Below are 21074 nucleotides of genomic sequence, written 5' to 3'. Positions count from 1 at the left end.
TCTCTGCGGGCACATGACACTGTGGGGGCATGTCTGGCACTGTGGGGTCATGTGTGGCACTGGGGGAATATCTGGCACTGCGGGCACATGGCACTGTGGGGGCATATCTGGCACTGTGGGGGCATATCTGTAATCTGGCGCTGTGGGGGCATATCTGTATCTGGCACTGTGGGGTCATATGTGGCACTGGGCATATCTGGCTCTGTGGGCACATGGCACTGTGGGGGCATATCTGTATCTGGCAGTGTGGGGGCATATCTGGCACTGTGGGGTCATATGTGGCACTGGGCATATCTGGCTCTGCGGGCACATGGCACTGTGGGGGCATATCTGGCACTGTGGGCACATGGCACTGTGGGGGCATGTGTATCTGGCACTGTGGGGGCATATCTGGCACTGTGGGGGCATGTGTATCTGGCACTGGGGGCATATGTGTTTGAGGTTTTTACCTGTGGGGGCCAATGTGTTATTTTGCGTGAGGTAGTCATTACACTCTGCGCAGCAAGGCTACGTCCCTTTTTTCTTGTTATACCACGCCCATTTTTAGTTATAGCACGCCCACTTTTTGTTATGCCACGCCTCTTTTTTTGCGCGCGCGCCTGCGGCGCGCGCTATTATTCCTCCTAGGTAGATCACAAAAGCTTTTTAGCTTTCACAGTAGATCACCGACTCCAAAAGTCTGGCCACCCCTGCTCTATACCATATGGAATACAGTTTTAATATTTGTAAATTGTCTCTAGTACAGCCTGTATCAATCCTATTTAAATAATTTAAACAAGTGGTCAGGAAAAGGTTAAACATACCCTAATAAATAATGCACAAACATAATAGATCCAGGACTTCACTTTCTAAGAACACATTCTCCCACCACATGGTAAGGCACCTGTCTCTTCTTACTGACAGCTAAGTCCAGAGCACTGATTGAGGGCTCAGATCCACACATACAGCAAACTTGGTAGAAGAAGCTGCTACCACTGGGCATGTGCGCCAGCTCTGCTCTGTCCCTTACACTGCATGTTGTGGCGGTAGCTCTAGTAATTATATTATATACAATTGCTATTGGTGTCATAATTTGAACTACTTGGCAAGAGGAGGGGGGGGGGTTTCCGTGCAACCGGAAACCCCCCCTGCGTTTGCCTATGGAATTTTATTGGGGATGCAATGCTTTACCAAGCTCTGGAATGTGAAGCATTCTGGAGGTAGTCTCTGGACTCTGAGGATGGCACTGTACCTATGGGCTACATTCCACTAAACTTACCGGCAGAGGGTTCCAATAGCTGCTGCATATGATTGGTCAGCAGACTGCGGATTTGCAGAATGGTCCAGACTCCGGGAAGATCGCTATAATGGTCATTTATATTTTTACACAATGCAGGGATGCGCTCCTCTGGGATTAATAGTACATCCGGGAGATCTATCATCAATGGTGATAAAAAATTATAATTATCTGGTCTACATCCCAATATTTAACAAATATTCCCCTATGTATGAAATATTAACAACTAGCTGAATACCTGTGCTTCGCTACGGAATTTCAAGTATTTCCGTGCGTGTAGCTGTAATTTTGAAGGCCTTTCTGGTAATCTACATTTTTACCTCAGGCTGGAGAATGGCCAGGCTGTCAGAGGAGCTGACTCTGGAGCAGGCAACATACAACTGGCAAGGGTGTAGTATGGTATGCCGGCGGCCGGGCTCCCGGCAACCAGCATTCCGGCGCCGGCATACCGACAGCGTGGCGAGCGCAGATGAGCCCCTTGCGAGCTTGCTGCACTCGCCATGCTGCGGGCACGGTGGCGCGCTACGCGCGCCACGCTATTTATTCTCCCTCCAGGGGGGTCGTGGACCCCCAAGAGGGAGATAAAGTGTCGGTATGCCGACTGTCGGGATTCCGGTGCCGGAATACTGTGCGCCGGGATCCCGACAGCCGGCAAACTGAAGACCACCCAACTGGCAAGGGGAGAAGCAGTCACTCCTCAGATCCATCATCCACACCAGAAACTTTCAAATTCTGCCCCATAGCTTTGTTAATGGTCATGGCGTAGCAGACCATTGGCGTTTCTCTAATGGGTGCAATGGGTGCGGTGCACATGGGCCTCTGGATCCAGAGGGGGCCCACACCGCACCCATTGCAGACATTTTAACACTTACCTTTCCGGAGTCCAGCGCCGGGACCAGCAAACGCGGCAAAAATCGCCACCAAAATGGCCACCACGCATGCGCGCTAGCCAAATTGGTCTCCAGATCATGGCAGGCGCCATGTTTCCGGAGACCTGCGCATGCACAGTAGACTCCAGCACAATGCCGGAGTCTACAGCGCCGTACAGAGGAGTGGGCCCAACCGGAGGTGCACACGGGCCTCCTCCTCTGTAGAAACGCCCCTGTAGCAGACCTTTGCTGGGAACTGCAGCCATTTGAAATGGAAATGGTAGTCTGATGGGATTAGAGGAATTCTCGGAATGAAGACAGTTTTGGGTGGATGCTAAAGAAGCCCGTAATAAACCTCCAATTTAAAATAAAATAAAAAAATCGACATATTTTCGTTAAAAAATGATTGTTTTTAAACCTAGATTAACATGCTGCTAAAAATATATACACCTACTTAGGCACTTAATTTGGCAACGTTTGCATTCAAAACCAAATCTACACTAAAATTTATCTGGATTGAGGGGGGACATGTACTAAGCAGTGATAAAAGTGGAGAAGTTACTCATGGCAACCAATCAGCTGCTCTGTATACTTTTATAGTATGCAAATTATAAATGTTACATCAATGCTGATTAGTTGCCATGGGCAACTTCTCCACATGCTCACTTCTCCACTTTTATCACTGCTTATACACAGTGCCAGATTAAGGTACTGATGGGCCTGGAGCTGAAATATATAAAAGGCCTATTGTGCTCTGCCGCAGGGGGTGTGACCAGCAAGGTGGGGGTGTGATTACTGATATGGGGGTGTGGTCGATGCCGTGGTGTGTGGCTAGCGCCATGGAGGGCATAGCTACCCACCTTCCTTTACCCACCTCAATCTCCCTCCTCTCTTTGCTTATACTGTTTGAAGCATACACCACCTATTATTTTATTAACCACTGAATAAAAAAACAGAAAAAACACAAACTATGGTTATTAATAAAATAAATGTTATTGAGGTTATATATAAAGTATATAGACAAATGCAGGCCGGCACTCCTCAATATTTGACCAACATGCTTCGGTGGCCATCCAATGAATCAAATAGCATATGGAAATGGTAGCGTAATAGGATCTTACTAGCCCCGATGCTGGCATCCTTATCCCCCAAACTTATTGTGGACTAGCTTCGCATGCTTCAGGCGTGCACAGCATAATCTCTGATAAGCAGCCGCCAGAACCACGAAAACACATGGGATCGGGAACTTATCCCTGCACCCATGTGTTATTGTGCGATTGTGGGTATCATTTTGGGCGATAAAAATTGCCTCTAATTGGATACCGTGATATTGACCATTGATCATTAATCGCGATATCCATACATTTTTAATGACCGAAATTTCATCGGCAATATTGGCAATAGAAAAGACTTCGGGCCTAATTCAGACCTGATCGTAGATGTGCTAAATTGAGCACATCTACGATCAGACACACAGACATGCCGGGGGACGCCCAGCACAGGGCTAGTCTGCCCCGCATGTCAGTCCCTGCCCCATCGCACAAGTACAAAAGCATCATACAGCGACAATGCTTTTGTACTTGAAGAGTAGCTCCCCACCAGCACAGCTCCAGCGCACAGCCAGGGAGCCACTCGGCGCTGTCCGGGTCGCAGCGGCTGCGTGTGGCATCATGCAGCTGCCGCAGGCCGCCCCCCCCCCCCCCCCCCCCCGCACGGTCCGGGCACGCCTGCATTGCCCGTACTGCGCCCCTAAATGGCGGCCAAACGCCGCCTGCCCGCCCCCTCCCGCCCAGCGACCGCCTCTGCCTGTCAATCAGGCAGAGGCGATCACAGGGCTGAGATGGCCGTCGGCTGTCTGGCATGTGCCAGTGCACTGCGGCGCCGGCGCATGCGCAGTTCAGACCTGATCGGCTGCTGAGCCATGTGTCTGTATTTGCTTCTGCCTGATTGAGTAGACTGTGAGTGACCATTTCCATATGAGATATATATATATATATATATATATCTATCATCTTTTTTGTGTACATATATATATATATATATATATATATACTGTATATATATATATATATATATACACACATATAAAATCTGCTCACGATATGTAAAAGTCTAGAATCCTTATTGACTGCTAGCTCATAACTCATGTGCCTAATGCTATTTTTGTCATATCACGCAAATCATGATATTAGATGCATCATGGATCATTTTGTTGGATTTAAAAGATAGATGTAGTGTAATGCCAAACGATAGAACACACCACACCACATCAGATAAAATATCTGACACACAAAAGGGAGGCATTCACGAGAACCGCCTGTCGGGATCCCGGTGGTCACAATGCCTACACCGGAATCCCGACAGGCGCTGAAATGCCGCCACCGGAATACTGGCACCAGAGACTTTTCTCCCTCTATGGGTGTCCACGACACCCATAGAGGGAGAATAGATCCAGTGGCGAGTGTAGCAAGCCTGCAAGGGGCTTTCTAGCCTCGCCCCGCTGCCGGCATACTGGTAGCCGGGATCCCGCTGTCGGGATCATAACAGCCAGGATCCCAGCCGCCGGTAAAACATATGCATTCCACACAGAATGCACATAAGTCAGGACAAAGCCTTATATGGCAGGATAAAGCTGTTTCAACACAGCCTAAGCACACTAAAGATATGTATATGACCAGATCCTATGACCTGAATACATCTATAGACCTAGGAGAGGATATGAAGACCCAGACGGACCCAGACAGGGTTAATATCACACACACCAGCATCTAGCAGTCATACCCTTACTTATTCTGCACGTGCCTTAATAGAGCTTGGTACATTGCCTGCCCGGAATATAAAGACTCATGGCAAGATTCCTAAGAAGCATTTATCCAATACCGCCACCTACTATTTGTGATATAAGCCAAACTTGTATGGATGATATAGCCAACTTTGTATCTAAAAAATAAGATTTTACTCACCGGTAAATCTATTTCTCGTAGTCCGTAGTGGATGCTGGGGACTCCGTAAGGACCATGGGGAATAGACGGGCTCCGCAGGAGACTGGGCACTCTAAAGAAAGATTTAGGACTATCTGGTGTGCACTGGCTCCTCCCCCTATGACCCTCCTCCAAGCCTCAGTTAGGAACTGTGCCCGGAAGAGCTGACACAATAAGGAAGGATTTTGAATCCCGGGTAAGACTCATACCAGCCACACCCATCACACCATATAACACGTGATAGGAACCCCGGTTAACAGTATGATAACAATTTGGAGCCTCTGAAGAGATGGCTCACAACAAAACCCGATTTTTGTAACAATAACTATGTACAAGTATTGCAGACAATCCGCACTTGGGATGGGCGCCCAGCATCCACTACGGACTACGAGAAATAGATTTACCGGTGAGTAAAATCTTATTTTCTCTGACGTCCAGAACTCCAGGTCCTCCTCAGCCAGGGAATCAAATTTGTAGAATTTAGCAAACGTGTTTGCCCCTGACCAAGTAGCTGCTCGGCAAAGTTGTAAAGCCGAGACCCCTCGGGCAGCCGCCCAAGATGAGCCCACCTTCCTTGTGGAATGGGCTTTTATTGATTTAGGCTGCGGTAATCCTACCGCAGAATGCGCCAGCTGAATAGTGCTACAAATCCAGCGCGCAATAGACTGCTTAGAAGCAGGAGCACCCAGCTTGTTGGGTGCATACAGGATAAACAGCGAGTCAGTTTTTCTGACTCCAGCCGTCCTGGAAACATAAATTTTCAGGGCCCTGACTACGTCCAGCAACTTGGAATCCTCCAAGTCCCTAGTAGCCTCAGGCACCACAATAGGTTGGTTCAAGTGAAAAGCTGAGACCACCTTCGGGAGAAACTGAGGACGAGTCCTCAATTCTGCCCTATCCATCTGGAAAATCAGATAAGGGCTTTTACAAGACAAAGCCGCCAATTCTGAAACCCGCCTGGCCGAAGCCAGGGCCAACAGTATGACCACTTTCCACGTGAGATATTTTAATTCCACAGTCTTAAGTGGTTCGAACCAATGTGATTTCAGGAATGCCAAAACCACATTGAGATCCCAAGGTGCCACTGGGGGCACAAAAGGAGGCTGAATATGCAGAACTCCTTTAACAAAAGTCTGAACTTCAGGCAGTGAAGCCAGTTCTTTCTGGAAGAAAATCGACAGAGCCGAAATCTGGACCTTGGTGGACCCCAATTTGAGGCCCAACGTCACCCCTGCTTGCAGGAAGTGTAGGAATCGACCCAGTTGAAATTCCTCCTTCGGGGCCTTCATGGCCTCACACCAAGCAACATATTTCCGCCAAATGCGGTAATAATGTCTTGCGGTGACATCCTTCCTGGCTTTGATCAGGGTAGGGATGACTTCCTCCGGAATACCCTTTTCCCTTAGGATCCGGTGTTCAACCGCCATGCCGTCAAACGCAGCCGCAGTAAGTCTTGGAACAGACAGGGTCCCTGCTGCAGCAGGTCTTGTCTGAGAGGCAGAGGCCAAGGGTCCTCTGCCAGCATCTCTTGAAGTTCCGGGTACCAAGCTCTTCTTGGCCAATCCGGAACCACGAGTATGGTTTTCACTCCTCGCATTCTTATTATTCTCAGTACCTTGGGTATGAGAGGTAGAGGAGGAAACACATAAACCGACTGGTACACCCACGGTGTCACTAGAGCGTCCACAGCGATCGCCTGAGGGTTCCTTGACCTGGCGCAATATCTTTTCAACTTTTTGTTGAGGCGGGACGCCATCATGTCCACCCGTGGTCATTCCCAACGGTTTACCCGCATTTGGAAAACTTCTGGAAGAAGTCCCCATTCTCCCGGGTGTAGGTCGCCCATCGGAGAATCCTTGTGGCTTCTGCCATCGCCATCCTGCTTCTTGTGCCGCCCTGTCTGTTTACATGGGCGACCACCGTGATGTTGTCTGATTGGATCAGTACCGGCTGGTTCTGAAGCAGGGGCCTTGCTTGGCTTAGGGCATTGTAAATGGCCCTTAGCTCCAGAATATTTATGTGAAGCGAAATCTCCTTGGAAATTTCTTCCCTGTGTGACTGCACCCCAGCCCCGAAGGCTGGCCTCCGTGGTCACCAGGACCCAGTCCTGTATTCCGAATCTGCGGCCCTCTAGTAGATGAGCCCTCTGCAGCCACCACAGCAGCGACACCCTGTTTCTTGCCGACAGGGTTATCCGCTGTTGTATCTGTAGATGGGACCCGGACCATTTGTCCCACAGGTCCCACTGGAACGTCCTTGCGTGGAACCTTCCGAATGGAATTATGCTTCGTACGAAGCTACCATTTTTTTTAGGACTCGTGTGCTTCCACTGGAAGAAACACTCTTTTCTGGTCTGTGTCCAGAATCATTCCCAGGAACAGAAGACGTGTCGTCGGGACCAGCTGTGACTTTGGAATATTGAGAATCCAGTCGTGCTGTTGTAGCACTTCCCGAGAGAGTGTTACCCCCACTACCAACTGTTCTTTGGACCTCGCCTTTATCAGGAGATCGTCCAAGTACGGGATAATAAAAACTTCCTTCTTGCGAAGGAGTATCATCATTTCGGCCATTACCTTGGTAAAGACCTTCGGTGCCGTGGACAACTCCAACGGCAGCGTCTGGAACTGATAGTGACAGTCCTGTACCACACATCTGAGGTACTCCTGGTGAGGAGGGTAAATGGGGACATGCAGGTACGCATCCTTGATGTCCAGGGAGACCCTGTAATCCCCCTCGTCCAGGCTCGTAATAACCGCCCTGAGCGATTCCATCTTGAACTTGAATCTTCTGATATAAAAGTTCAAGTATTTTAATTTTAAGATGGGTCTCACCGAACCGTTCTGTTTCGGTACCACAACCATTGTGGAATAGTAACCCCTTCCTTGCTGAAGGAGGGGCACCTTGACAATCACTTGTTGTGATTATAGTGTTGAATAGCCACCAACACGCCTCCCTGGCAGAGGGAGGTGCCGGTAAGGCAGATTTTAGGAAACGGCGGGGGGAAGAACGTCTCGAACTCCAGCCTGTACCCCTGAGATACTACTTGAAGGACCCAGGGATCCATGTGAGAGAGCCCACTGGGCGCTGAAATTTCTGAGACGGGCCCCCACCGTACCCGGGTCCGACTGAGCAGCCCCAGCGTCATGCTGTGGACTTACCGGACGCAGGGAGGACTTCTGCTCTTGGGAACTAGCTGTGTTCTGCAGCTTTTTCCTCTACCTTTGCCTCTCGGCAGAAAGGATGAGCCTCTAGCCCTCTTGCTTTTCTGGGGCCAAAAGGACTGTACTTGATGATACGGTGCTTTCTTTTGTTGTGGGGTAGCCTGTGGCAAAAAAGTCGATTTCCCAGCAGTAGCTGTGGAAACGAGGTCTGAAAGACCATCCCCAAACAGTTTTACCCCCTTATAGGGCAAAACTTCCATGTGCCGATTCGAGTCGGCATCGCCTGACCATTGCCGAGTCCATAACCCCCGTCTGGCGGCAATGGACCTAGCGCTTATTTTTGATGCCAGCCGGCAAATATCCCTCTGTGCATCACGCATGTATAAGACCACGTCTTTTATATGCTCTATTGTCAGCAAAATATTGTCCCTATCCATAGTTATTTTCCGACAGGGAATCTGAGCACGCAGCGGGAGCATTGCACATCCATGCCGAAGCAATGGCTGGTCGCAATATAATGCCCGAGTGTGTGACTATATCTTTCAGGGTAACCCCCTGCTTTTTATCAGCAGGTTCCTTCAGGGCGGCCGTATCCGGAGACGGTAATGCCACCTTTTCTGATAAGCGTGTAAGCGCTGTATCTACCCTATGGGGTGTTTCCCAACGTGACCTATCCTCTGGCGGGAAGGGGTACGCTGCCAATAACCGTTTAGAAATTATCAATTTCTTACCGGGGGAAGACCACGCTTCCTCACACACCTCATTTAATTTCTCAGATGCAGGAAAAACTACTGGTAGTTTTCTCTCACCAAACATAATACCCTTTTATGTGGTACCTGGGGTATTATCATAAATGTGTAATACATTTTTCATTGCCTCAATCATGTAACGGGTGGACCTATTTGGAGGGTACACTAGTCTCATCGTCGTCGACACTGGAGTCGGTATCCGTGTCGACATCTGTTTCTGCCATCTGAGGTAGCGGGCGTTTTTAGAGCCCCCCATGACATTTGAGACGCTGGAACAGGCACAAGCTGAGTAGCCGGCTGTTCTGTGTCGTCGACCTTTTGTGTAAGGAGTTGACACTTTCACGTAATCCTTCCATAAGTCCAGCCACACCGGTGTCGATCCCGCAGGGGGTGACATCACATTTACAGGCCTTCGCTCCGCCTCCACATCATTATCCTCCTCATACATGTCGACACAGCCGTACCGACACACAGCACACACACAGGGAATGCTCTGACAGAGGACAGGACCCCACAAAGCCCTTTGGGGAGACAGAGGGAGAGTATGCCAGCACACACCAGGGCGCTATATATCACAGGGATATCACATATAAAGAGTGTTTTCCCTTATAGCTGCCTATATATATTGTATACTGCGCCTAAATTGTGCCCCCCCTCTCTTTTTAACCCTTTCTGTAGTGTATTGACTGCAGGGGAGAGCCAGGGAGCTTCCCTCCAACGGAGCTGTGAGGGAAAAATGGCGCCAGTGTGCTGAAGGAGATAGCTCCGCCCCTTTTTCACTGACTTTCTCCCACATTTTTATGGATTCTGGCAGGGGTTAAAAAGCACCTATATAGCCTCTGGGGCTATATATGGTGCCAGTTTGCCAGCCAAGGTGTCAGTATTGCTGCTCAGGGCGCCCCCCCCCAGCGCCCTGCACCCATCAGTGACCGCAGTGTGTGGTGTGCATGAGGAGCAATGGCGCACAGCTGCAGTGCTGTGCGCTACCTTGAAGAAGACAGAAGTCTTCAGCCGCCGATTTTCCGGACCACCTTCTTGCTTCTGGCTCTGTAAGGGGGACGGCGGCGCGGCTCCGGGAACGGACGACGAGGTCGGGTCCTGTGTTCGATCCCTCTGGAGCTAATGGTGTCCAGTAGCCTAAGAAGCCCAAGCTACCACCACTTAGGTAGGTTCGCTTCTTCTCCCCTTAGTCCCTCGATGCAGTGAGCCTGTTGCCAGCAGGTCTCACTGAAAATAAAAAACCTAACAAACACTTTCTTCCTAGGAGCTCAGGAGAGCCCCTAGTGTGCATCCAGCTCAGCCGGGCACAGAAATCTAACTGAGGCTTAGAGGAGGGTCATAGGGGGAGGAGCCAGTGCACACCAGATAGTCCTAAATCTTTCTTTAGAGTGCCCAGTCTCCTGCGGAGCCCGTCTATTCCCCATGGTCCTTACGGAGTCCCCAGCATCCACTAGGACGTCTGAGAAACAAATATACTAGGCTAGCTCTAAAATGGCACCCAACATCTGGGACTATCAATCATTCAGCAGAGCAACGTCTACTGCCACCTGATTGGACACCACTTCCCATAAAGACATTCCTATTGGACTACTGTGTTACCCTTAAAAAAGGTCAGTAGGATTGCTGGGAGCAGACATATCAATAGACACATGCGTCCTACACATACTGGGACACTGCAGCAAACCACCCACCAACTTAGTCTCCTCGCCAGCTAGTGAGTTTGAGCAGACAGGACATAAGCAATAGAAATCTACGGGTACTGAGAGATCTTGCGAGACCAGGTACCCCAAGTCTCGTAGCACCCGATGGTCACCCAGGTTACCGACGGGGTGTATGATCCTGCACCTAACGATCCACACAGGTATCTAGCCTGGGACAGCAAAGAAGGGAGGACTGCCTTCCATAGCAACATAGTCACAAACGCGCACCAGGAGAAGCGCCAACATACACCAGAGAGGGTAAGTTGATGCACCAGAGGGGTACGCCGGCCCTCCAGAACATAGGGCCTAATTCAGCATGAGTTGTAGTTTTGCGAGAAATCACAAAGCTACAACTCATGTCTCTAGCATGCGGGGAACGCCCAGCACAAGTAAAGTCCGCCCCGCATCCCGGGTCTCCCTTTCCCCTGCTAACATGCGAACTCTTCGCTAAGCGGTGAAGCACTCGCATGATAAGAGTTGTCACGTAGGGAGACGGTGGGCTGCCATGATTTGACGTCACACGCAGATGCCACGGCTCGCCCCACAAACAGTCAGGACACGCCTCCGTTGTCCGGACTGCGCCCCTCAAACGGTGCTTCGACACCCAGAAAACGCTATGTCGACGCCCCTTCACCACCGCCATGCCGGGACTTAATTGGCAAATAGCGATTTTAGCACTTCTTCGTATCATGCTGAATCGGCCACATAGCACCCAAGAAGATATACCAAAGAGGGCACCATGCAAGACTCATACCCATTTGGACTAATGTAGCCCATACACTTGTGAGATATCAGGCACAATCCTTCGATTTCGACCGCATCTGTGAGATAAATCAAAGGATTGTATGCACATTTTAGGTACCATGCGGCGCGATGCGCGGGCACGCCGGTCAAATGTCGTGACGCAGTCGATAATATTTATCGAATCGCGGTGCGATTGCATGTGTTTTTAAAAACACATGCGATATATCGCACTGCGATGCGTGATGCTCTGTCCGTTCCCACTCGGCGTTGATGTGCCCATCACGTGATTACCATGCGATCTATCGCATAAACGCATGGTAATCACTTTGGCAGTTCAGGTGCGATTTCATCGCACCTGAACCGCCGGTGCGATGCCCCGTGATGTCACGTCGCGGGGCATCGCACAAGTGTATGGAAACCATTAGTTCATATAGCAGTGCCCAGCATGCTAATGGCGGGAAGCAATACGATCGCAATTCAATTGTGAACGCATCGCTAAATAAGGGAAACCCCCCTGCCTGCGCATCCTGGCTGCAAAGGCAGTCCCCCCGATCCCACCCCCATTTACGACACCATGCCCCAGCGTTGCCGCCCCCTCAACTCTGTATTACCACCCCGCCAACGCCTCTGCCTGTCAATCAGGCAGTGGCGTTTGCATGAATGTGATCGCATTGGCCAGCCCTCGCACGCAGATTGGGACCTGCACGTGCGCACTGGGCCTAAAAGGCATAATGCGATAGCATCACATTAGTGGCCCTTGCTGAATAAGGCCCTGTGTCTCAATAAAGGGCACTTCATTAATTTACATTGTATTTCCATATGTATAGCACCATACCATTATCAGGTGTGTGCAGGGACTTCACACATTAAAGTGTAATCCCTAGCAGCAGTGAGGACCTGAAGGGAAGAGGCAATTGCTAGGGACACAAGTGTTAAGGACACAAACGTGGGCACTCACCAATAGTTGTGCTGCATGTGCAGCAGCAGCAGCAGATGATGAGCCACCCGCAGAATTTAGCCACTGACGGGTACTGGCGCCGGGTGCATTGTGGCATTAGGCCCCGCCCCCTTGTGACGTAATTCTCGGGTATCTAAAGGGGCGTGACTACATGTTGATGGGGGCGCGGCTTAATACGAGGACCGCGGCAGGAGGCTCCAATATGGTATGGCAGTGGGAAGTTGGCCTGGCAGTGGTTGTTTCTGGGGGAGAGGTGGGTGTTGTTGACGCTGGAGGGGGAGGGGCGTAGGATGCTGCAGGCTGAAGTAGCAGGATTTTTTCTCCCTGTCTACAGCACAAGGACATCTGCAGATGCTGTCGGCCTATTTTAAAGGGTGGGCTTGGAGCTGCAGCTCCATCAGCCCCATTGTTAATCCGGCCCTGCTTATACATCTCTCGCTTAGAGATAATGAAGAATTTATAAAAAAAAAAAATGTCACCCCTTTGGGGGTGGGCTTTTGAAAATCCTTTCTTAGGGGAAGCCTACGTCGCAAAACAGAGCTACTGTCCGAATTTCAAGTTCCTAGTTCTCATGATTCCGGAGACTTCTTGATGAGTCAGTCAGTGGTATTTGGCTTTTATATACAGTGTCGGACTGGGGCATGTAGGGCCCACCGGGGGAATGCAGTGGTAGAGGCCCATGTTTAGCGGTGTGGTCAGTCTGCAGTGGGGATGTGGCCTGCCACCTCATTGGTTTGACTAACCATTAGAGCAGGGGTGGGCAATTATTTCAGCTGAGGGGCCACTTGACATTTCCTGTCAGTATCCGAGGGCCACATACAAAATAGCAGCTCGCTCCACTTGCCAAAAATATAGGGACGTGGCTTCATGTGGAAGGGGTGTGGGCAAAAAATAATACAGATTCATATTAGGCTGCACAATAGTCTCCATTATTCAAATTGCGCCACACAGCGCCACTTACACACATTACACCAGGTAGAGCCCCTTTTACACACATTACGGCCGGTAGAGAGCCTTTTTACACATTAACATTTTATTTAGGATAATTATTGTGCAGCAAGCAAATTATCCAGTGTCTTATGGCCCCTGGGGAAAGGTGTGACACGGTGACAGAACACGGTGGGGGTGACACAGTGACAGAACACGGTGGGGGTGACACGGTGACAGAACACGGTGGGGGTGACAGAACATGGGGGGTGTGACACAGTGACAGAACACGGTGGGGGTGACACGGTGGGGGTGACAGTGACAGAACACGGATGTGTGACACGGTGACAGAACACGGGGGTGTAACACAGTGAAAGAACACGGGGAGGGGGGGTGACAGAACACGGTGGGGGTGACAGTGACAGAACACGGGGGGTGTGACATGGTGACAGAACACGGTGGGGGTGACAGTGACAGAACACAGTGAGGTGACACAGTGACAGAACACGGGGGGGGTGACACAGTGACAGAACACGGGGAGGTGACACAGTGACAGAACACGGGGGTGTGACACAGTGACAGAACACGGGGAGGTGACACAGTGACAGAACACGGGGAGGTGACACAGTGACAGAACACGGTGAGGTGACACAGTGACAGAACACGGGGAGGTGACAGTGACAGAACACAGGGGGTGTGACATAGTGACAGAACACGGGGGGGTGACATAGTGACAGAACACGGGGGGGTGACAGTGACAGAACACGGGGGGGCGACACAGTGACAGAACACGGGGGTGTAACACAGTGAAAGAACACGGGGAGGGGGGGTGACAGAACACGGTGGGGGTGACAGTGACAGAACACGGGGGGTGTGACATGGTGACAGAACACGGTGGGGGTGACAGTGACAGAACACGGTGAGGTGACACAGTGACAGAACACGGGGGGGGTGACACAGTGACAGAACACGGGGAGGTGACACAGTGACAGAACACGGGGGTGTGACACAGTGACAGAACACGGGGAGGTGACACAGTGACAGAACACGGTGAGGTGACACAGTGACAGAACACGGGGAGGTGACATAGTGACAGAACACGGGGGGTGTGACAGTGACAGAACACAGGGGGTGTGACATAGTGACAGAACACGGGGGGGTGACATAGTGACAGAACACGGGGGGGTGACATAGTGACAGAACACGGGGGGGTGACAGTGACAGAACACGGGGGGGCGACACAGTGACAGAACACGGGGGGCGGTGGGTGACATAGTGACAGAACATGGGGGTGACATGGTGACAGAACACGGGAGGGGTTGGTACAGCGAGAGCTAAAGATCTCTCCCCCAAACCTAAAATCAGTCTGACGCCACTGCCCGCACACACAAATTTCTCTAACGTCCTAAGTGGATGCTGGGGACTCCGTAAGGACCATGGGGAATAGCGGCTCCGCAGGAGACTGGGCACATCTAAAGAAAGCTTTAGGACTATCTGGTGTGCATTGGCTCCTCCCCCTATGAGCCTCCTCCAAGCCTCAGTTAGATCTCTGTGCCCGAACGAGAAGGGTGCACACTAGGGGCTCTCCTGAGCTTCTTAGTGAAAGTTTTAGTTTAGGTTTTTTATTTTCAGTGAGACCTGCTGGCAACAGGCTCACTGCATCGAGGGACTAAGGGGAGAAGAAGCGAACTCACCTGCGTGCAGAGTGGATTGGGCTTCTTAGGCTACTGGACATTAGCTCCAGAGGGACGATCACAGGCCCAGCTTGGATGGGTCCCAGAGCCGCGCCGCCGGCCCCCTTACAGAGCCAGAAGGCAGAAGAGGTCCGGAAAATCGGCGGCAGAAGACGTCCTGTCTTCAACAAGGTAGCGCACAGCACTGCAGCTGTGCGCCATTGCTCTCAGCACACTTCACACTCCGGTCACTGAGGGTGCAGGGCGCTGGGGGGGGCGCCCTGAGACGCAATAATAAACACCTTGGATGGCAAAAAAATGCATCACATATAGCTCCTGGGCTATATGGATGCATTTAACCCCTGCCAAAATACATAAAAAAACGGGAGATAAGGCCGCCGATAAGGGGGCGGAGCCTATCTCCTCAGCACACTGGCGCCATTTTCCCTCACAGCTCCGTTGGAGGGAAGCTCCCTGGCTCTCCCCTGCAGTCACTACACTACAGAAAGGGTTAAAAAAGAGAGGGGGGCACAAATTAGGCGCAGTATTAACTATACAGCAGCTATAAGGGGAAAAACACTTATATAAGGTTATCCCTATATATATATAGCGCTCTGGTGTGTGCTGGCAAACTCTCCCTCTGTCTCCCCAAAGGGCTAGTGGGGTCCTGTCCTCTATCAGAGCATTCCCTGTGTGTGTGCTGTATGTCGGTACTTTTGTGTCGACATGTATGAGGAGAAAAATGATGTGGAGACTGAGCAGATTGCCTGTAATAGTGATGTCACCCCCTAGGGGGTCGACACCTGAGTGGATGAACTGTTGGAAGAAATTACGTGACAGTGTCAGCTCTGTATAAAAGACAGTGGTTGACATGAGACAGCCGGCTACTCAGCTTGTGCCTGTCCAGACGTCTCATAGGCCGTCAGGGGCTCTAAAGCGCCCGTTACCTCAGATGGCAGATATAGACGCCGACACGGATACTGACTCCAGTGTCGACGGTGAAGAGACAAATGTGACTTCCAGTAGGGCCACACGTTACATGATTGAGGCAATGAAAAATGTTTTACACATTTCTGATAATACGGGTACCACCAAAAAGGGGTATTATGTTCGGTGAGGAAAAACTACCTGTAGTTTTCCTGAATCTGAGAAATTAAATGAGGTGTGTGATGATGCGTGGGTTTCCCCCGATAACAACTGATAATTTCTAAAATGTTATTGGCATTATATCCTTTCCCGCCAGAGGTTAGGGTGCGTTGGGAAACACCCCCTAGGGTGGATAAAGCGCTCACACGCTTGTAAGGGCTCTATCCTCTCCTGAGATGGCCGCCCTTAAGGATCCTGCTGATAGAAAGCAGGAGGGTATCCTAAAATGTATTTACACACATACTGGTGTTATACTGCGACCAGCAATCGCCTCAGCCTGGATGTGCAGTGCTGGGTTGGCGTGGTCGGATTCCCTGACTGAAAATATTGATACCCTAGATAGGGACAGTATATTTTTGCCTATAGAGCATTTGAAAGATGCATTTCTATATATGCGTGATGCACAGCGGAATATTTGCCGACTGGCATCAAGTCTAAGTGCGTTGTCCATTTCTACCAGTAGAGGGTTATGGACACGTCAGTGGTCAGGTGATGCGTATTCCAAACGGCATTTGGAAGTATTGCCTTATTAAGGGGAGGAGTTATTTGGGGTCGGTCTTTCAGACCTGGTGGCCACGGCAACAGCTGGGAAATCCACGTTTGTACCCCAGGTCGCCTCTCAACATGAGAAGACGCCATATTATCAGGCGCAGTCTTTTCGTGGATAAGCGGACAAAAGGTTCCTCATTTCTGCCCCGTGACAGAGGGAGAGGAAAAAGGCTGCAGAAATCAGCCAGTTCCCAGGAACAGAAACCCTCTCCCGCCTCTGCCAAGCCCTCAGTATACGCTGGGGCTTTACAAGCAGAATCAGGCACGGTGGGGGGCCCGTCTCAATGAATTTCAGCGCGCAGTGGGCTCACTCGCAAGTAGACCCCTGGATCCTTCAGGTGATATCTCAGGGGTACAAATTAGAATTCGAGACGTCTCCCCCTCGCCGTTTCCTAAAGTCGGCTTTACCGATGTCTCCTTCTGACAGGGAGACAGTTTTGGAAGCCATTCACAAGCTGTATTCCCAGCAGGTGATAATCAAGATACCCCTCCTGCAACAGGGAACGGGGTATTATTCCACACTGTTGTGGTACCGAAGCCGGACGGCTCGGTGAGACCGATTCTAAATCTAAAATCTTTGAACACTTACATACAGAGGTTCAAATTCAAGATTGAGTCACTCAGAGCAGTGATTGCGAACCTGGAAGAAGGGGACTACATGATGTCTCGGGACATCAAGGATGCTTACCTTCATGTCAAAATTTACCCTTCTCACCAAGGGTACCTCAGGTTTATGGTACAGAACTGTCACTATCAGTTCAGACGCTGCCGTATGGATGGTCCACGGCACCCCGGGTCTTTACCAAGGTAATGGCCGAAATGATGATATTCCTTCAAAGGAAGGGAATTTTAGTTATCCCTTACTTGGACAATTCCCTGATAAGGGTAAGATCCAGGGAACAGTTGGAGGTCGGTGTAGCACTATCTCAGGTAGTGTTGCTGCAGCACGGTTGGATTCTCAATATTCCAAAATCGCAGCTGGTTCCGACGACTTGTCTTCTGTTCCTAGGGATGATCCTGGACACAGTCCAGAAAAAGGTGTTTCTCCCGGAGGAGAAAGCCAGGGAGTTATCCGAGCTAGTCAGGAACCTCCTAAAACCGAGCCAAGTCTCAGTGCATCAATGCACAAGGGTTCTGGGTAAAATGGTGGCTTCCTACGAAGCAATCCCATTTGGCAGATTCCACGCAAGAACTTTCCAGTGGCACCTGCTGGACAAATGGTCCGGGTCGCATCTTCAGATGCATCAGCGGGTAACCCTGTCACCAAGGACAAGGGGTCCCTCCTGTGGTGGTTGCAGAGTGCTCATCTTCTAGAGGGCCGCAGATTCGGCATTCAGGACTGGGTCCTGGTAACCACGGATGCCAGCCTGCGAGGCTGGGGAGCAGTCACACAGGGAAGGAATATCCAGGACTTATGGTCAAGCCTGGAGACATCACTTCACATAAATATCCTGAAGCTAAGGGACATTTACAATGCTCTAAGCTTAGCAAGACCTCTGCTTCAAGGTCAGCCGGTGTTGATCCAGTCGGACAACATCACGGCAGTCACCCACGTAAACAGACAGGGTGGCACAAGAAGCAGGAGGGCAATGGCAGAAGCTGCAAGGATTCTTCGCTGGGCAGAAAATCATGTGATAGCACTGTCAGCAGTATTCATTCCGGGAGTGGACAACTGGGAAGCAGACTTCCTCAGCACGACCTCCTCCCGGGAGAGTGGGGACTTCACCCAGAAGTCTTCCACATGATTATAAACCGTTGGGAAAAACTCGACAGGTATTGCGCCAGGTCCAGGGACCCTCAGGCAATAGCTGTAGACGCTCTGGTAACACCGTGGATGTACCAGTCAGGGTATGTGTTCCCTCCTCTGCCTCCCATACCCAAGGTACTGAGATTGATAAGATGGAGAGGAGTAAGCACTATATTCGTGGCTCCGGATTGGCCAAGAAGGACTTGGTAACCGGAACTTCAAGAGATGCTCACGGAGGATCCGTGGCCTCTACCTCTAAGAAGGGACCTGCTCCAGCAAGGACCCTGTCTGTTCCAAGTCTTACCGCGGCTGCGTTTGACGGCATGGCGGTTGAACGCCGGATCCTGAAGGAAAAAAGGCATTCCGGATGAAGTCATCCCTATCCTGATCAAAGCCAGGAAGGATGTAACCGCAAAAACATTATCACCGCAGTTGGCGAAAATATGTTGCATGGTGCGAGGCCAGTAAGGCCCGACGGTGGAAATTCAACTGGGTCGATTCCTACATTTCCTGCAAACAGGAGTGTCTATGGGCCTGAAATTGGGGTCCATTAAGGTTCAAATTTCGGCCCTGTCAATTTTCTTCCAAAAAGAACTAGCTTCAGTCCCTGAAGTTCAGACGTTTGTAAAAGGGGTACTGCATATACAGCCTCCTTTTGTGCCTCCAGTGGCACTTTGGGATCTCAATGTAGTTTTGGGTTCCAAAAGTCACATTGGTTTGAACCACTTAAATCTGTGGAGTTAAAATATCTCACATGGAAAGTGGTCATGCTGTTGGCCCTGGCCTGGGCCAGGCGCGTGTCAGAATTGGCGGCTTTATCCTGAAAAAGCCCTTATCTGATGTTCTATTCGGACAGGGCGGAATTGAGGACTCGTCCTCAGTTTCTCCCTAAGGTGGTTTCAGCGTTTCACCTGAACCAACCTATTTGTGGTGCCTGCGGCTACTAGGGACTTGGAGGACTCCAAGTTGCTAGACGTTGTCAGGGCCCTGAAAATATATGTTTCCAGGAGGGCTGGAGTCAGGAAATCTGACTCGCTGTTTATCCTGTATGCACCCAACAAGCTGGGTGCTCCTGCTTCTAAGCAGACTATTGCTCGTTGGATTTGTAGTACAATTCAGCTTGCACATTCTGTGGCAGGCCTGCCACAGCCAAAAATCTGTAAATGCCCACTCCACAAGGAAGGTGGGCACATCTTGGGCGGCTGCCCGAGGGGTCTCTGCTTTACAACTTTGCCGAGCAGCTACTTGGTCAGGAGCAAATACGTTTGTAAAATTCTACAAAATTGATATCCTGGCTGAGGAGGACCTGGAGTTCTCTCATTTGGTGCTGCAGAGTCATCCGCACTCTCCCGCCCGTTTGGGAGCTTTGGTATAATCCCCATGGTCCTTACGGAGTCCCCAGCATCCACTTAGGACGTTAGAGAAAATAAGAATTTACTTACCGATAATTCTATTTCTCATAGTCCGTAGTGGATGCTGGGCGCCCATCCCAAGTGCGGATTGTCTGCAATACTTGTACATAGTTATTGTTACAAAAATCGGGTTATTATTGTTGTGAGCCATCTTTCAGAGGCTCCTCTGTTATCATGCTGTTAACTGGGTTCAGATCACAGGTTGTACAGTGTGATTGGTGTGGCTGGTATGAGTCTTACCCGGGATTCAAAATCCTTCCTTATTGTGTACGCTCGTCCGGGCACAGTATCCTAACTGAGGCTTGGAGGAGGGTCATAGGGGGAGGAGCCAGTGCACACCAGATAGTCCTAAAGCTTTCTTTAGATGTGCCCAGTCTCCTGCGGAGCCGCTATTCCCCATGGTCCTTACGGAGTCCCCAGCATCCACTACGGACTATGAGAAATAGAATTATCGGTAAGTAAATTCTTATTATATGCACACTATCACACACACACACACACACACACACACACACACACACACACACACACACACACACACACACACACACACACACACACACACACTTTCACTTTTCCCAGTAACTTACTGATCTGGCTGGCAGTGGCAGGAAGGATGGATCTGTAGCAGTCTGGCTCTTGTCCCGTGTAGCTCCGCCCCCTGAGGGCCCATGTAGCCCCGCCCCTTCTCGGCACGTAGCCCCGCCCCCTTCTCGGCTGAACACAGCCGTTGTCACTGGGGACTCTGGAGGAGGCTGCTACAACGCAGCAGCAGGAGCAGCAGGGGAGAGAGGCCCCGCTGGCAGCTTGGAGGTACTGCAGAGCAGAATGACAAGCAACTCAGCAGTCCGGGCCGCTTGTCATTGTTCGCTGGTGGGAGGCAGTGGGCCGGGCAGGATCGGTTTGCTGGCCGCATCCGGCCCGCGGGCCGTATTTTGCCCACCCCTACATTACAGAGTGCAACGTCTGGGCCCCTTCATAAATATATACAGTAAATTCAGCTGCTGCATGCATGATAATGTACCAGATTAATAACAGATTAATAACAGCAATGCAGTGTAGAAAATACACCATAGTCCAGTATAAGGTAACATATGTATAATGTATAATTCAAGTGCACAGTCTGGAACCTGATCCTTAGAGCAGGAGGTGGGCCCCCAGGCAGTATGGCCCACCGGTGGT

At 50.6% G+C, this 21074-nt stretch overlaps 2 protein-coding genes across 10 annotated transcripts in view; one reads left to right on the top strand and one right to left on the bottom strand.

Moving 5' to 3' along the window:
• The window catches only part of LOC134981001 (zinc finger CCCH domain-containing protein 11A-like), a 144063-nt gene extending 131526 nt beyond the window's left edge, over positions 1–12537 (bottom strand). For all 8 annotated transcript variants that reach the window (XM_063948069.1, XM_063948074.1, XM_063948073.1 and 5 more), the window contains exon 1: positions 12439–12537. In XM_063948069.1, the coding sequence (XP_063804139.1) occupies positions 12439–12535 (97 nt within the window). In that variant the 5' untranslated portion in view covers positions 12536–12537. The remainder of the gene's footprint in view (positions 1–12438) is intronic.
• LOC134981003 (C-reactive protein-like) overlaps positions 1–21074 on the top strand; it is a 38503-nt gene that overhangs the window by 6840 nt on the left and 10589 nt on the right. Inside the window, exon 1 of one of the 2 annotated variants that reach the window (XM_063948084.1) lies at positions 12584–12643. The exons of the other annotated variant lie outside the window; for it this stretch is intronic. The gene's annotated coding sequence lies outside the window, so the exon portion shown is untranslated. Of the gene's footprint in view, positions 1–12583; positions 12644–21074 lie in introns of those variants that run through there. 2 annotated transcript variants of the gene reach the window in all.

This window comes from Pseudophryne corroboree, chromosome 12 (genome assembly GCF_028390025.1).
Source record: "Pseudophryne corroboree isolate aPseCor3 chromosome 12, aPseCor3.hap2, whole genome shotgun sequence".
Classification (NCBI taxonomy): domain Eukaryota; kingdom Metazoa; phylum Chordata; class Amphibia; order Anura; family Myobatrachidae; genus Pseudophryne; species Pseudophryne corroboree.
This window is presented reverse-complemented; position numbering and strand designations above follow the sequence as displayed.